The sequence below is a fragment of the Martes martes genome (assembly GCF_963455335.1).
Source record: "Martes martes genome assembly, chromosome: 8".
NCBI lineage: Eukaryota > Metazoa > Chordata > Mammalia > Carnivora > Mustelidae > Martes > Martes martes.
The window spans coordinates 46,512,148-46,530,407 of NC_137895.1; the positions used below are offsets into that span (position 1 = coordinate 46,512,148).

The 18,260-nt window shown below is 46.4% G+C and overlaps 1 protein-coding gene across 2 annotated transcripts in view; it reads left to right on the top strand.

Moving 5' to 3' along the window:
* Positions 1-18,260, top strand: part of PTPRB (protein tyrosine phosphatase receptor type B) — a 113,307-nt gene that overhangs the window by 70,333 nt on the left and 24,714 nt on the right. For both annotated transcript variants that reach the window (XM_080811991.1, XM_080811992.1), the window contains exons 15-21: positions 503-772; positions 4,150-4,413; positions 6,280-6,543; positions 7,486-7,767; positions 12,178-12,456; positions 12,963-13,116; positions 15,202-15,441. In XM_080811991.1, the coding sequence (XP_080668117.1) occupies positions 503-772; positions 4,150-4,413; positions 6,280-6,543; positions 7,486-7,767; positions 12,178-12,456; positions 12,963-13,116; positions 15,202-15,441 (1,753 nt within the window). The remainder of the gene's footprint in view (positions 1-502; positions 773-4,149; positions 4,414-6,279; positions 6,544-7,485; positions 7,768-12,177; positions 12,457-12,962; positions 13,117-15,201; positions 15,442-18,260) is intronic.

Below are 18,260 nucleotides of genomic sequence, written 5' to 3' on the forward strand. Positions count from 1 at the left end.
TATTACTAAAAATAATACTACTTTACCTTTCCCATCAGGAGCCATAGTAAAAAAATTTATTATATACTACTGCTTAGGTCAAGGCTGAAAGCTTTGACTTGAGTTAATCTTCGGAATGAAAGTCTAAACATAATTCCATCATCCAAACTATATTCACCGAATGTAAATTTGTTCAGCATCTTCCACTTTCTAGATACATACATCTGAATCACTTTGCATATTTATCAGAGTCACTTTCACTAATTTTTCTACTTGTTTGACTTCAAGAGCCTGTCTAAATTCAGAGGGGAAAAAAATAGAGACTCACAGCAGGTGTACAGATAATCTAGGCCAAGAAATGCTCTCTCGTAAGGGCACATGGAAAGTGTCCACGCGACATGAGTGAAATGGTGGCAACCTCTTTTCTCTGCAGCTTATTTAAAGTTTTTCTCACCTGCTTTCTCAGTTGGCTTAGCCTAAGTGACAGAACCTGACAGCCCTCGCTTCTCTTCTTCCTTTGCAGTCCCAGCGTCTGTCCAGGGAATAATTGCAGACAATGCATACAGCAGTCATTCCTTAACAGTAAGCTGGCAAAAAGCTGCCGGCGTGGCAGAAAGATACGAGATCCTGCTTCTAAACGACAAGGGGATCCTTCTGAGTAACACATCAGAGCCAGCTGCCACTAAGCAGCACAAATTTGAAGACCTAACGCCAGGAAAGAAATACAAGATACAGATCCTAACTGTCAGTGGAGGGCTCTTCAGCAAGGAAGCCCAGACTGAGGGCCGCACAGGTAATCTGCACAGCTCATCACTTCGCCCCGGATCCCATCCCTGGGTGCTATTCCTTCAGAGCCGCAGGGTCACACGGGGAGAGGACAGCTATTTCTTGACACGATGGGGATGTTCACTATGATTTATCACTTCCACATCAGTCAGCCTCTTCATGGGGGCTCCAGCCTACCCCACTCCAATTTAGGTGTATTATTAAAACCTGCTGCCATTGTGATAAGTTACCACCAACTCAGTGACCTCAAACAACACCAGTTTATTTTCTGAGGGTGCTGGAGGTCAGAAACTGAAAGTGAGTCCTATGGGGCTAAAATCGAGGCTGCAGGTATCCGCAGGACTGTGCTTCTCCGAGATACTTCAGGGGGAGATCCTCTCCCCGCCCTTTTCAGCCTCCAGAGGCCACTCACATTCCTTGGCTCACGCCCCCTTCCAACAGTAGCATCGTTCCAGCCTCTGTGTGTGTCGCCATATCTCTTTCTCTACTCTTCTGCTTCCCTCTTCCATCTTTTCAGGACTCTCGTGATTACATTGGTCAACACCCGGACAATCCAGCCTAAGCTCCCTGCCTGGAGATACTTACCTTAATCACATCTATAAGGTCCCCTTTGCCACATAAGGTAACATATTCCCAGGTTCTGGGGATTAGGACATGGACATCTCTGGGGGTCGTTATTCGGACAACAACCCTGGTCTGATGGCTTACTCATTAAGGAGCTCCGTCTAAAGGGAGGGGGATGATGCTAATAGAAACATGAAGGCGAACTTGGCATGCTTTGTCCTGGAAGAGCTGGCTGACTGGTGGGGGAGACAGACACACAGACAAAGGATGACGATACGTTGTGATAAGGACTGTATAGAAGAAAGGATTATTCAACATGAAGAAGAGCATGGAAGTCGGGTGGAATTGGGAGGTCTTCATAAAAATGGACCTTTCAGTACTATCCTGAAAGATGAAACAATTCTGCATGTGGAGAGAAGGTAGAAAGAAACCCAGGGCAGAGATCCTGTCCTTTGGCAAGACTGAGAAGTGTGAGAAGGACCAGTGAGGAGCCACGGGTGGATGAAGTATGGGTGGCATGAAAGAGAAGTGAGGCTGGGGGAGCAGACTGAAGCCAGGTTAGAGAGTGCCTAGCACACCTTCCTCGGGAATTTATTTTTCCTTATAAGCTGTGAGGAGACCATACCAGGTTTTCAGCCAGAGAGTGAGTGTTTTGTAATAAAATTTGTACCTTAAAAAAGATAAATCAGATGGCCATGGGGAATAGATTGAATGGAGAAGAGACTCACTCATTAAATCATTTGTCACTGAGCACCTACTATGTGCTAGGCGCCTTTCTAAATGCTGGATACACAGAAGTGAGTAAAATAAAGCCTGATGGTCATGAAGCTCATATTCTAGTAGGGGAAAAAAAGGCAACAAACACAATAAATAAGTCAAGAGTGTAGTAGGTTAGATGGTAGTGAATACCAAAGAGAAAATTAAATCAGGAAAGTGGGGTAGCAAGTGTTAGAGGCTTATAATTTTGGATAGTACAGTCCTCAGAGGTGTTGTCGAGAAGGTGATAACTGAACAGACATCTGAAAGAAAAGGGAGAAAGGGCTATGCCGGTATTTGGGGGAAGAATATCCCCATGCAGAGCAAACAGTGAGGCAGAGATTCAAGCAAGAGTGTGTCTGGACTGTTGGACCAGTAAAGAGACCAGTATAGCTGGAGCAGAGCGAGAACAAAGTAGGGGGATGTGATCAGAAAGGTAGCTGGGGTCATAAAATGATTGCAGTTACAGAAATGGTAAGGGTCAAAAGCTAAACCACCACAGGGGCCCTGATGAAGAATTGTAGGTTTAGTCAAGAACTATTTCTACGTGAGATAAGATGGCACTTGGTCTCTAAGTAGAGTACGGAAGGAAGAACAGAAGATTCCGGAGTGGCCACCTGGGGTATCTGATAGAAGATGATGCCATTAATTGAGATAAGAGAAGTAGGAGGAGGCTGTGTCAAGGAGAAATGGACAAGGTTCAGTTGCATACTGAGTTTGAGATGTCTGAATGACTTACAGTAAGGGATGATCACGGGTAATTGAAAATATGGCCCAAGCTCAGAAGAGTGAGCTGGAGATAAATATTTGGGCAAAAATTCCAGTTAAATCCATGTCTTAGTCTGTTTAGGCTGCAATAAGAAATAATACCATAAACTGGGTGGCTTAGACCACAAACTTGTATTTCCCATGGGTCTGGAGGCTGGAAGTCCAAGATCAAGTCACCAGCAGATTCAGGGTCCATTGGGGGCCCATTTCTTGGTTCATGGTTGGCATCTTCTTGCGGTGTCCTCACATGGTAGAAGGACAAGAGAGCTCTCCGGGATCTCTTCTGTAAGGGCACTACTCCCATTCATGAGGGCTTCACCCTCATGACCTAACCACCTCCCCGTGGCCACATCCCCAGTACCATCCCCTTGGGGGTTAGGTTTCAACATATAATTTGGGGGTGGAAGGGACGTAAACATTCAGACTATAGCAATCCATGAAGCGAATGAGATTGGGTGCTCAGCTTGTGTTACGGAACGTGTAGAGGACAAAGGATGGAATGATGGGAAAGAGAAGCTTTTAAAGAGAAAGCACAAGAGGAAGTATTTGGAGCAGAGGGAGGAGAACCCAGGAGAGACCAAGGCAGGTGTCCAGTTCTATTCCCACTGGTAGCCCAAGACTTCCGCAGTATCCGGCAGCCCCTGTGCAAACAGTTGGGTAGCCGGTCATTTCTGAGGGCTCTTGATCACTTTGCCAACGGGTGCCACTGAAGGCCGAGAGGGTCATCGAATCCCAAGGTCGATCTTTTTTTTTTTTTTTTAATGACTTTGGTTTTTCTCTTGCTTCTCTTTCTTCGACCCCTGAATCGACTCTCCTTCAGCCCACTTTCTCTCTCTCTCCCACTTCTCTTCCCTCCCTGCTGGACTCACCTCCATGGGCCATTCCTTAGCTTTTAGATGGCATTCAGAGATGTGTGTTTTGTTTTGTTTTGTTTTAAATTTCTGATCTAGCTCTTAGTGTGAGGAAAACATTGAGTCACACAAGTCAGATTAACATTTATTTCAGACCCAAAAAATGTCTTTGAAAATCATTTCCCTTTACTGGATTTTCTTTGTTCTCTCTCTTTGTTTTGGGGGTTTTTTGGATTTGATTTTGGTTTTTTCATTAACGGTTTCAGCATCAGTCATGCACAAAATTCAGTCTTCTTTGTTTTGGGGTCTCCATGAAGTTGATATTTTCTGAAGGCAGAGACAATGTGTTTTGGGCTGCTGTGCAGTGTGTCCCTGCTGTCCTCAGGCCTGGGCTGTGTTGGGGCATGCCGAAAGTCAGTCTCACTGTCTGACTCAACTTTTGCAGTCCCTGCCGCTGTCACCAACCTGAGGATCACAGAGAACTCCACCAGACACCTGTCCTTCAGCTGGACCACCTCAGAAGGGGAGCTCAACGGGTACAATATCTTTCTGTACAACCCAGATCGAACGCTTCAGGAGAGAGCTCAGGTTGACCCACAAGTCCAGAGCTTCTCTTTCCAGAACTTGCTGCAAGGCCGAATGTACAAAATGGTGATCGTAACTCACAGCGGGGAGCTGTCTAATGAGTCTTTCATATTCGGTCGAACAGGTAAGGCCCGGATCCAACCAAGCAGGAATGTAGAGCGGAGAAATTGTCTCAGTATTCACTGGCTTTTCTGTGATGTGTCCTTCGTTTCCTATTCTATACATGGTCTAGCTCTATATGAACTTGGTGATCTTCAGGCTTTTTGACCCTAAACCAGATCTTTGATTCTGTACCAGAATAGCTTTGGCCCTGGCTTCTGCTCTGTTGCCACCACTTGTAGACTTCATAGGGTTTGGTGGGAAAATGAATCTGGCTCCTCTATGTGCCAGCTAACCACCACAAGAGGGTTGAAGCCCACTGTGGCTCCATTCAAGCTGTTCCCCTTGGGAAACTTCCACACTCGTGGAGTGGAGGGCAGGTCTGGAGAAGGTCCACCGTGGAAAGGACCAATCCATGAGTGCTCCATGACACAGCACAGCATGAACTGAACACAAAGAATTGCAGGAAAAGGAGAGAGAGAGAGAGAGAGACATCTCTCTGGGCTGCCAATAAGAAACAGAATTGACTCTTTTCCCATAATTTGAGTTCATTGTCTTATCTTTCTATTCGGTTATTTTTTTTCACATCTGATGATAGTTTTTGAGTGCTTTCTGTGCCACGCGGGGCTCACTGCTGGACAATGACCGTGAACAGTGCTGATGAGGCCCCCGACCCACTGAGCCCACATAAGCGTGGGGCTGGGGTGGGGGAATGGGCACAGGGGAGAGGGGGCAGACAGCAGATTTTTAAGGGAGATAACTTGGGAACACCCTTGAGTCTAAGAAAGAAAAAAACAACATGCTATGACAGAGAGACTTGACAGGACAAGATAGTACTTTCGACAGAGAAAGCATTTCAGCTGAGCCCTGCAGGTGAAGGGAGCCATGGGAGAACACATCCCAGGCGCCCAACAGAAGATCTCCGTGTGTTTGGGGAAGGGACTGAAAATGAGCCACAGATCCAGATCGGCCTAGAGCCTGAGTAGAATTGCCTCCGTGTTAACACTTCCAGGGCCATCTGCCCTCTGCACATCTTCCCTTCTCCGCTCATTAATGTTTAAAGTTCCTCCATTGAGAGACAGGAGTCTTCACTCTCTGGAGAAGAACGAGGCTTACATACCCACGGGACAGGTGCCAGCGTGACTAAGTTACACAGTGCTAGACGTGACAGTTAGCACTCTTCTCCCAAGTGAGGCTCAGCTGATATAGTCTGGGTAGGAAAGAGTTGAGGGAACGGAGAGCCTACGAGAGGGTGGAGGGGAAGCAGAGACACCCAGAGGGTGTGGGGGAGGGGCCTGGGTGAGATGGGCCAGCTTGGAAGGAGTTGGGACCTTCTGTGAACACTTTCAGGCCTTTCACAGGCTAAGTTATAAACTGTGTGACCAGTTTTAATAAATCATTTCTGAAGATCTCATTTTAGATGTTTATCAGACTACATGTGGCAAGCATACAAAAGTCACCACCTGTGGTGGTGTTTGTTTTTTTTTTTTTTAAGATTTTTATTATTTATCTGAGAAAGAGAGAGAGAGAGCGAGCAAGAGAGAGAGAGAGCACAAGCCGGGGGAGGGGCAGAGAGAGAAGCAGACTCCCCACTGAGCAGGAAGCCCAATGTGGGCCTCAGTCCCAGGACCCTGGGATCCTGAGCAGAGAGAAAGGCAGACGCTTAACCACCCACTGAGCCACCCGTGCACCCCTGTGGTGGTTCTTTTTATTTTCATTTGTACCACATCTCTAGACCACACGCCCCTAAACCCACGTCCTGAAATACAGGCCAGATCTGACTCCACAATTGGGACTACTATATGCCCAACATCACTCATATCCTCACCTGTAGGCCAAATGCCTTTGTTTCTAACTCTTGTTCTTAGTAAAGGCTTTCACTGTGTTTAAGTCCCAGCTTCCGTGAGTAACCTCAGAGGATCCAGTCGGAACACGACAGACAGTCTCTGGTTCAGCTGGAGTCCCGCCTCCGGGGACTTTGACTTTTATGAGCTGATTCTCTACAACCCCAATGGCACAAAGAAGGAGAACTGGAGAGACAAGGACCTGACCGAATGGCGTTTCCATGGCCTTGTTCCTGGAAGGAAGTACACACTGTGTGTGGTAACTCACAGTGGGGACCTCAGCAACAAGCTCATGGGGGAGAGCAGAACAGGTAAAAAAACCCAGTTGCCAAAGGCTAGTATTGGTGGGACACATTTGAGTTACAGTTTTTGTAAGAAAAAGGGAAATCAGTAATGGTGTGCCATGTGCTAGCTCCTGAACTTGGAAAGGCACTATGATACAGTGGATAAAGGAAACAGACCTTATCCGCAAACATACCACGGAAGATCTAGGAGTATGATCTAGGTCCTTAGCTTAGCTCTGCCACTTACCCATGTGAAGCTAGGAATGTCCCTGAGCATCTCTAAGTCTCAGTTTTCTTTTCTTTTCTTTTTTTTTAAAGATTTTATTTATTTATTTGACAGACAGAGATCACAAGTAGGCAAAGAGACAGGCAGAGAGAGAGGGGGAAGCAGGCTCCCTGCTGAGCAGAGAGCCTGATGCGGGGCTCGATCCCAGGACCCTGGGATCATGACCTGAGCCGAAGGCAGAGGCTTTAACCCACTGAGCCACCCAGGTGCCCCTAAGTCTCAGTTTTCTTATCTGTAAAATGGGATAATCATATACATCATCATTGTGTTGCTATGGGCAGTGCTTCCTAAATATTTTATTTCCTGGGCGTACACAGGCAATGTTAGTCTGAATGCCACCCTGGGGTCAATTGTAATTGTCTGTGGACTGTAGCCCTCACACCTCAGAAATCTAATGGAACCAGTACACACTTGTAACTCATTCAGGGCCCACTCCTGTTCCACAGTACTCCAGTAAGGAAACTCTGGTTTTGAAAATTGAAGAGAATGTGCATTAAACATTTGAGGAGAGTACCTAACGCATAGTAAACACTACAGATAGAAGCTTCTGTTTAGGTTTTCATAGTACCTCTTCTTACAAAGTACGTTGACGTATGTCTGACATCACTCAGCTGTCTTATCTGCATATGTTATGGCATAGAGATATTTATGTGATTTTTTTTTTCATGTTCTCCTACGTACAGCCCCAACTCCTCCCAGTCTTATGTCATTTGCTGATGTTACAAACACATCCTTGGCCATCACCTGGAAGGGGCCACCAGACTGGACAGACTATGATGACTTTGAGCTGCAGTGGTCCCCCAGAGATGCAATCACGGTCTTCAACCCCTATAGCAACAGGAAATCAGAAGGACGCATCATATATGGTCTTCGTCCAGGGAGATCCTATCAATTTAGTGTCAAGACTGTCAGTGGCGACTCCTGGAAAACCTATAGCAGACCGATATTTGGATCTGTGAGGACAAGTACGACATGTTTACTACTCTTTGTTCTCAGATGGAGGGAGGGGGAAGTATGTATTGTGACATCTTATTCCAGTGAGGCATGGCTTAAATCCACATTTTTACTTGGGATTGGTTAGATGTGAATTCAAGCAGAACTCAACATAGACTTGTTCATTCCTTCAACATTAACAACAGTGGACAATAAAGAAATGATCTCTCCCTCACAGAACTTGCAGTTCAGTGGGAGGTGTGAGGAAACAAGTATTTGGCTCTCTAGAAACTCATGGTAGGGGCATCTAACCCAGTACAAGAGAGCTTCCTGGAAGAAGCAGTCTCCAAACCAAAACCTAAGGAAAGAGTAAGATTCACCAGGTGGATATGGGGAAAGAAGTGGAGGATATTCTAGGTAGAGAATAAAACATTTCAAGATCAGGCGGGACAGAGGAGCTGAAAGTAGTTGACCAGAGCATAAAGGGTTAGGATTAGGAGAGTCAGGTGATAAAATGTCTTGAGAACCACGGTAGTGACTTTAACTTTGTCCTCGATCAATTGGAGTCACTGAGGGATTTTCAGCCAAGATATCATAATCAGATTTACACTGTAAGAAGTCACTCTGGGTACAGTGTGGAATATAGACCGTAAGGAGCAAACTAGAAACAGAGGGATCAGTTAGGACACATGGCTATAAATCCTAAAGATAAAAATGCTTCAACAATGAAATACTTACCAGTTTCTTCCCAAAGGTATTTTGGAATAGATAAAACAAATCTTGAAGAAACAAAGGTTTTCAGTATAGGAACCTTAATCCAAATATTTATTTTTCAATAATACCAATATGTGTAGTTTCTAAGATCAGATCAGAGAGTTAGTGGTTATTGATGAAATAGAGAATTGAAAATTAGGAATTTAAGCAGGTAGCTGTTTCACCTATTCAGCAAACATTAATGTTACAGTAATTATAACTTGCACTCCGCATCGTTTCCAGAGAGCAATTTGAAATGAAATAGCTGAGTCTCAAGAAAAATAGGCGAAAAAGAACTAAGAATTTTCATTTACGGCAAGCTCAAGATGGGTTTTTGGTGGCTTACTGTGGGCTATGTGACACGTGTGCTCAATTTAAGAACTCAGTAGAGGCTGGGCTCAGCAGATGGCTTCTGGAGTACTATATTCTGTCCTGGGTGCTGGAATTGAAGAGCGGCATTTATCAAACGGGGCAGGCCGACAAGGAGAGCAGCTGGCAAGGAGAGGGACTCAGTGTTGTGTTTGATAAGGAATGGCTGATGGAACTTCAAAGATTGCATTAGATAGGATTGGATTTGGTTGTGGGTAACAGAAAGCCCAAGATAACAGAGTGTGAAGCAACAGAGAACTTTATAATTCTCACGTAGAATCCTTCCACGATTCCGTGTCCCGCACATCTGCTCCAGCCATGACGAACAACTTGCAATTCTTGATCTTCCACCTTCACACCCCTCCCAGCCCCACCCTGGGTGCCTGGATTCATACTTTTCTCTGCCTGAAATGCCCCTTTCCCAACATCTTGGTGAGGTATCGTCTCTGCCGCAAAGCCTTTGCTAACTCCTGCCCACCATTAACTCCAGAAAGTTGTCTAGTGCTCCGCCCAGCACCTTCTTTGTCCATTTCTTCAGGTTCATTCTCCTTTCGACGCTGTTTTATGGCTGTTTCAGACTCCTCTCCCCTCCTAGAGGTTAGGGCTGATGCCTAATTCACTTCCATACTGTTCACAGTCCATAGAAGGACACCTTGCCCATAGCAGGTACCTATTTCTTAGTGAACGGGGCTATGACGGAAGGTCTTAGAAGACATGTGGACTTGAGAGGCAGAAAGGAGAGGGGAGAAAGAACCGAGGAAAGAGGCTGAAGCAAATTTCCATATTATTCTTCGAGTAAATTGTCAGAATTATGAATCGGGCATGGTGTTTCTAAAGACTTGCCCTAAGGCTGAACAGAGAAGGTGTTTTTGGGTTCCAGCTGTGGTTTGGTTTGAAGGAGTTCAAAAGATTAAAAAGCAGTTAATGTTTGAAAAGACATAAGTACTGCTTGCCTCTAAGGCCAATTCCCTTATCCTGAAAAAATCTCCACGTTGATTTTTTTTTTCTCAAAATCATTGTTATCTAAACTGTTATGACTTAGCTAAATATTTTACATCTTGATATGAAACACAAATTCATCCAGTGGCACAAAGATGCCAAGTGTTTCAAAGTCATGATTGTTGAGGACAAAGAGTCCTATGACTAAGGAGAAGGTGTCGGGAGAAGGGGGGTTTTATACCAAATCAGAGTAACAGGTGGTGATCTATTCTGCAAGCAGAGGTGGGGAGCTAGTGCCTCCAGCTGTGCAACCCACAGGCCCTGTGCTCAGAGGGACCCCACACTCCGTTTAATTTTCTGTTGTCACCATCTTGAAATCTGAATATTTTGAACGCAGAGCATTGCATTTTTCACTTGGCACTGGATCCTGCAAGTTATGTAACCATAAACCTAACAAAGTTTATGAAAAAACATACATTTTATTCTTTTTAAAGATTTTATTTATTTATCTCAGAGAGAGAGAGCACAAGGAGGGGAAGCAGTAGAGGGAGAGGGAGAAGCAGGCTCCCCCCTGAGCAGGGAGCCCAACTCGAACACAGGACCCTGAGATCATCACCTGGGCTGAAGGCAGACGCTTAATCGGCTGAGCCACCCAGGCACCCCCAAACATACCTTTGAGTTTGGGGAGGAAGGGCAAGTGGAGAAAAGAAAAAAGGATGAAATTTATAACAGGGACAGTAAAGACCCAACAATGAAATGGAGGGGGTTTTCCCTATTTGGTCAAACATAGCTGTCTTTAGCCTTATTATTATTTTTTTTAATCTATCCCCATATTATGCAGTACTCTGTGAGCCTTTCCGAGTTTGATGTCCCTGGTTAGTGCTATCTGATAATTGTTACTATATTTTCTGCTGTGGCCAAGGAAACAATGGGCAGCTTTTAAAACTAAGTATTTATCAAGACTTTTGACTCCTGGAATGAGAGAGAGTGGTCTAGACCTAGATTTTCAAGTTCTATTCAAGAGCCTGAAGCCTCCTTAGAAATTCCTAGGGACAGGGGACAAGGAAAGGGAAGTCTCAGGGAAGTCACCCCAGCAGAGCATCCCTGACCCCCACCAAGGCACACTCAAAACACAGGACCAGAGTCCCTCTGATTTAACATATTGGGGAACTGAGACCTTTTCTTTTTGAAATGGCTTAGTTGCAAAAATTCAAATTTAAAGCCTGTATATCGAAATCATACAGTTTAGCTTCATCAGATGTAATTAGAGATGGAGGTCATGTCGCTGGTCGGGGAGGCCTAGAGTTTGGTTAGTAACCTGCGAGGTCAGGTCGGCTAGGTGCTTATCTGTCATACTGTATCTCTTACTCCTTGTAGAGTCACGCACAACAACCCCTGAGATCATGATCACTCTTCATTGAGTCCCTTCTGGGCCGGGCACTCTCTCAGGCTGGAGAAACTGACTGACCATGAGCACAGGGGCTGGAAGAGCATGGCGTATACAGGGAACCACGAGCAGTTACCGAACTAGAGGATGGCTTGTGAACAGGGAAGGCAGAGAATGGAAGGGGGGGGGACAGAGCCAGGGCTAGAAGGTAACAAGGAAACAATGCCATGTCTTAATTTTCTCATAAGAGCTGGCTTTTATTGAGTAATTACTATACCAGACACAGATTTTTAGGTGGCTGTGCCTGGTTCAACTCAATGACCCATCACAGTCCCCACAGGAAATAGGTTCTCTTAATTTTCCCACTTTACAAATGCGGCACAGACACGGCAAGTAACTTGCTCAAGAAGCCACACCTGGTAAACAGAATCTGAATTCAGGCAGGCCGAGCTGCCCTTCTAACCTGCTGGCTACTCAGCCCCAACTTCCACCTGACTTCTGCCCCTTAATTTTAGTGCAGACGCTATATTTAGTGTGTATTTATGTTTCTGATCACACTGGCACCAGATGATTTAATTTTTAGAGGCTCTCAGAGTATGGTCTGGGAAGCAGAAATTCCTTGGGAGATCCTTAAGAATTTTTTTCTTTCTTTTTTTTTTTAAAGATTTTATTTATTTATTTGACAGAGAGAGATCACAAGGAGGCAGAGAGGCAGGCAGAGAGAGAGGGGGAAGCAGGCTCCCCGCTGAACAGAGAGCCTGATGTGGGGCTCGATCCCAGGACCCTGAGACCACAACCTGAGCTGGAGGCAGAGGCTTAACCCACTGAGCCAGCCAGGCGCCCCAAGAATTTTTTTCTTTCTTGGAAAGCAATCCAAGTAAATCTTGAGACTTACTAATGTAGATCTCACGGCACACTGGGCCCAAAGGAACTGAGAAAAAAAAAAAAGAAGTCTCCCCGAGTTGAGATGTGTCTGTTCCTCTCTGCCCTGTAGAGCCAGACAAGATTCAAAACCTGCACTGCCGGCCTCAGAACTCCACGGCCATCGCTTGCTCTTGGATCCCTCCTGACTCTGACTTTGACGGGTATAGCATTGAATGTCGGAAAATGGACACTCAGGAAGTTGAGTTTTCCAGAAAGCTGGAGAAAGAGAAATCTCTCCTCAACATCATGATGCTCGTGCCCCATAAGAGGTACCTGGTGTCCATCAAGGTGCAGTCGGCCGGCATGACCAGCGAAGTGGTGGAAGACAGCACCATCACGATGATAGACCGTAAGTGTTTCTGGAGGTGATGCACGCAGCGAGCCCCCAGTTCTGCCAGGCATGCGGCTCACCTCCCCAGGAGCCAGACCCGGGGTCCCTTGCAAGAGAGAATAGGAGAGCCTCCAGGCTGCGGAGACGTTTTTCTGTGTGTAGGTGAAGCATCCCGGCAGGAAACAATTTAAACAGTCTTCAAGCACTTTGAGTGTTTCAAGACAACACTTGGCATGATAGAGCTGGAGGTATCACAGAGCTTTTAGGCAATTTGGTGATACAGCTTCAGGAAATCCCCCCCTCTCATTATGTTTAATGTGCTTCTGGCAAATCACTTCCTCTGCTTCCCTCCAGGAGAGGAGAAGGAGGTTTTTCTTGATTGCAAGTTTTAAATACACACACACACACACACACACACACACACACCCCAATGTAGGGGAGTGGAGACCCTCATGTCACTGATTGTCGTTTATATGGACAAGCGGAGTCCTAACTCCCCTGGGTTCCTTCTCCATCCTTTTCAGGGCCCCCTCCTCCACCGCCGCACATTCGGGTGAATAAAAAGGATGTGCTGATTAGCAAATCTTCCATCAACTTCACTTTCAACTGCAGCTGGTTCAGCGACACCAACGGAGCTGTGAAGTACTTCACGGTGGTCGTGAGGGAGGCGGATGGTAAGTGATCACCGACTCTGCTTCGTCAGAGATCACCTGGATGCTGGGCGATGTCCCCAAAACCTGCTCAAAGGCTCTTTCAGCAGCAAAGCCTGTTACTCACCGGATTTAACTACGAAATGGGTGAATGATAATAGTAGCTACCGCAACCATAGCATAAATAGCCTCACGTAGGGATATCAGGGCTCGTTGGAAGAGCCCTGGCTCCGTGGTGACCCCCAGAGCCTTTTCCACGGCTCACTCAGTGCTGATGGCTCCTTCTTGGCTCTGCCATCGAGCAGCCGTGTACTTCTGCGTCTTCCCCGCCCCGACTTCCAACAGCCCAAGGAAGCACATGCTCCAGACCACCCACTGATTCACAGAAAACACTCAAGAGCTAAAAAGAGGTAAAAGATGATCCCGAAAGGCAGTCTTCCTTTCCCTACTGAATTTTCAACAGTAAATTTCCTTTTCTCATCAACGAAATTATTCGCTGTCTGCCTCATTCCTACAGGCCAGGCAAATACTAGGTAAGAGTTGTAACAACGTTGTGTTTGTACAACCTCAAGTACGATTTCTTGGAGCTTCTTATGTTGGCATTTGTGAAACCACCTAGAGGAGTGTCGTGTTTGCCACAGAGGCCTTGTACCCGATTCCTCCAAAACATGTGTGTGTCTGCGGCGGCATCGTATATTTGACGTGCCTTAGATTTTCCAAAATTGCTTAAGGTGTTACACACCCCTGGCTCTTTTAACCCCTTTGTGGGCAGTGAGAAACTTTAAACCCGACCAGCCCTGGAGCGGGTCCTAGGCTAGATAGGATTTTAGTCTCACGGGATAGCTAAGGGTCTGTGTGCTTTGACGTTTTATTCAATTGTACTGAAGTTGGTTATGCAAAATTAATTAAATGATGTCAAGGGTCAGGGGTGCATCCCAGATGTCCTTACATCTCACAAATAGGTATATTTACTTATATCTACAGATAAGGATTTAAGAGAGACACCCGCGAACTATGCAGAGATTGTTAGATTTGATGATGATGCAGTGGAGATAATGGTTTCCTACATGAATGTAAGGCAGTGACCAAAAGGAAGCCACACCCCAGCAGGCAGCCTTGTGTTCTGCAGCCTTGTGGGTTTCAATTATTGATGTTCCGTGGAGATGGGCTGTGCTCCCCTGGCGATCTAAGATAACAGTCCGTCTCCTATAAATGTCAATCATAGTATATATGTTCATCCCAAAGGCAACATTCCGTTTCATTTACTGTCAACAAGGTAATATTTCCAAGACCCACTCAGTTTGAACAAATTTTATTAAACAAGAGTCCAGAATGTGATGAACCCCTGCAAAACCACCCCTCGAAGTGCATGGTTAATGGTGTCCTATCTCCATAATATTTATCTTCCTAATTATGCCTTCCTCCAGCCAACATCAAAACGAGTTTATGGTGCCAAAACACACAGCAAGCTGGGTGACTGGGCGAATTCTGGGAAGCGTGCTGCAGGAGGGGCCAAATTCAAGCCAGGATTAAACTGTACTCAAGATAACAGAGAGCTGTGCACCGAGCTGTGATCGGACAGGGTGTGGCACAGGGAGCGTGCCTGCCGGTGACTGCTCTGGCCTTGAACTTGATTTTTCTTATCTCTTCCCTGTTTCCTAGGTCATGAGGATTTCCTTATTAGCTCAGCTACAACAGTCATTGGCAAGGCAGAGAGCTTATTGAGTGGGTTGACTCTCCCAGTGGGGAGTGGCCAACTTTCGGGAGGTCTGGAACACGTCTACCATCTGATGCAATGAGTTAACTACCCAAGCCCACATGTTTTATTTCCTAGAAATATGATGGTGTGTGTCTGTGTCTATATATATAAATCCACGTGTGTGTGTATTAAATGTTGTATATACACACTCTTCTTAATTTTTACTTTAGACGAAGTGGATTAAAATTAATTTCATTAGGAGACTTTCATAGCATCCTTCAAGATCAAAGTGTCTGCCCTTTGGAACTGACCAGAGATGGTGGGGGAGGGGATGCAGACTTAGAAGCCTAGGGAGAGATCCCTGAGGTCATGAGGAAGCCAGCAGCTCACCGTGGGATTTCTCCCCGCAGGCAGTGATGAGTCGAAGCCAGAACAGCAGCACCCTCTGCCCTCATACCTAGAATACAGACACAACGCCTCCATCCGGATGTATCAGACCGATTACTTTGCCAGCAAGTGTGCGGAAAGTCCTGACAGCAACTCCAAGAGTTTTAACATTAAGCTGGGAGCAGAGATGGAGAGCCTGGGTGGAAAATGCGATCCCAACCAGCAAAAGTTCTGCGACGGGCCACTGAAGCCACGCACTGCCTACAGGTTAGACATATTACCTTCATTTTGCAAGAAGGGACAAGATGCAGGAGAGGGGGCTCAGCTGTCTGGGCGTCTGATGCACCCGAGCTCCTGCAGATTACTAACCAGCATTACCACAGTGCTGTGCATGTTCCTGGGTAGTTTATAAAGTCTGGGTTCCTGCCTCCATTCATGGGCAATGCGTAAAGAAGGCCTTTGGCGTTGTGCAAAAGCTCCAATCCATTATACAAAGATCGTTCTTTCTCCTCACACTTCTTTAGCACAAATCAAACAATTTACTTACTATGTTAATGACTGTAAAAGTGTCCAAACAGAAAAATTGAGTTTAGGGAGACCCAAGAAAGATGAAAGTTTCATCTTCTCCTTTTAGCGAGGGCTGACATTACACTTACTTATTTATCTTCTAAGGCAAAAAAGATGAAAGCACTCTTTGGTCCAGACAGAACTCTCAAAGGAAAGGGCTCTGCATGTATGGGAGTACCCTTTCCTCCTGCTAGGCGGACAGAGGAGGAGGAGAAGCTGTTTGGTTTGGCCCCAGAGAGCATGACTGCAGCCAACAGGCCCTTCCAGCCATTGGAACTGGCAGCACCCTTGGCCTGCACTGTGCTCCCCGAAAGCAAGTATAAGCAGAGGACACAGCATCACCAATCAGAGTCCTCAAGAAAAAGAGACTCTCAGCTGCCATCTTGGATATAAGCTGTAAGCATCCAAGATCAGTGCTTCTCTCTTGGGTGTTGGCAGAGCAGACATCTGGTTGGCATGGTGGTCCATCAGGTTCTCTGTGGGCCAGTGTCTACTCTGGTTAGTCAGTGCCCAGGGCTTGTTGACTCTTACGTATTTTGAATATCAGCCCTGAGTCTCAGCAGAGACTTTCCTAAAGGCTCCAAACGGAGACGCTGACATGGTATCACACATGAGAGCATTCTTAGCCCCTCCCTAGAATCAACGTGAGCAGGCTGAGAGTTTTCCTAAACCAGAGGACTCACCTTGGGCAAGAACTCTAGTTATACCTCTGCCCCGGGCTCACCACAAAAATGCTGTTGCCACCCCAGCCAAGGTCAGCATCTCCAGAGTAAACACACGCAAACCTATTAATGATGTTCACTTCAAGAAGAGAGCATATGAGCCTCCCTGAAGGAGGGGAGAGCTCAGACAGAGCAACGGAGAAATATGAGATCGGAATGAGGGAATCTCTCAGTTTCTGTAAGAATCAAGAGATGCCTCAGCTCCTTGGTCACACTGGCTCAAGGAAATTTGAGCAGAGGTCTCCCAGGGGCTCTATTCAGTTTGTGAGTTGGTCAGTGGAGGCTGATTTCTGTTTGTTTGCTCTGAAAGAGGAAAGAAGATGACTCATTGTTCCATTTAAGAGAGGGACCATGAGAAGCTAGAGGTGGCCCCGTGCCCTTCTCTCCCCAGCACACTCCTTCCCATCCCTAACAGCTGCCCAGGCCTGGGAGATCCTGCATGGAGCCCAGGCGCTGCCACTTAGCCGTGTGACCTCGGAAATGGCATTCCAATTCCCAAGCCCTCTCTTCTCTCATCTGCGAGACAACACAGGGTCTTCTCGATTAAGGTCTTCCGGTGGTCCCCATTCACTTCCAAGAGTAAGTGAAGATTCCAGAGCAGGGCACAGAAAGTGCCCTCCCCCCACCATCTGCCTCCTGCCTGCCGCTCCTGCTTTGCCTCCCGCCATCTGCCGAAAGTACACCCTGCGTTTTGGAGTTCCTTTAAATATGACAGGCCTCTCTTAGACCTCTGAGCCCCCACACGTTCTTTTCACTCTGTTTGGCACGCCCTCCCCTCCTTTGACTGGCTGGTGCATCCCCTCTTACAGTTCAGAAGCCAGCTCAGCCCTTGTCAAGCCCCACATTTACCCCCCAGCAACCCATCAGCCCACTGGCCCGCACTGGGCAGGTGGCCCCCGCTCCAGTTCCGCGGCAGCACTCAGAACCTCCATCCCTCCAGCCCACCACTCAACAGCATCTTTTACCTTCTTTTACTCTTCTTACATCTTTTACTCTTCACCAGACTACGAGAGTTCGCAGTGTATTAGAGGAGACAAAACAATATGGCAAGTACCTGGCCCCCAAGAGATGCTCATTCAGTGTTTGTGAACAAATAAGGCAACGAGTTAAGATGCACTGTGAATGGTTACACATTCTTATTACACCTTAATCAACTCATGCCGTCTTCATTTGCTTTCTAGGACACAACTTTCCAGTATTTCTCCACATTTGGTTCAGTCCCGTGAAAAGCATGCTGGGCAAATAATGCTTAATAAGATGAGGCATAGCCTTTCAAAGTCGGGGGAACTACAGGCTAAGCGGTCTCCTGTGTGGCTGCTGACCCCTAGCTCAGTGCAGCCAGAATTCTGCCTATCTCAAGATGGTGACTGCCACAGTGACCCTCAATGCTGTCAGGCATCTTTTTTTCCGGAGAGAATAGGTAGACAGGAGAGAACATGGGGTGGGAGCAGGGGCGGGGATTGGGCAGGGGGAAGCAGGGGGGAATAAGATATGAAAAGAAATGGGAAATGCTGGGTTTAGCTGCATTGCAAATTTATTATGTCAACGAATGTAATGTCTTCCCATTTGTTACTGGGTTCCTATTACGTGGGTGCATAATTAACGTCATTCCATATGGGAAGAGAAAGGGCAGATCATGATGGGGGGGAGGCAGTTTAGAGGTTAGCAAAGTGCTGATCTGGTTTTGTTTCTATTCTAGATAGAATAGCAATGTGACCCCGGGCGGGTAGTCAGCTTCTCTTGAGCTCTTTTTCCCCAAATGAAGGAAATTGAACCACATGATCTCTGATTTTGTGC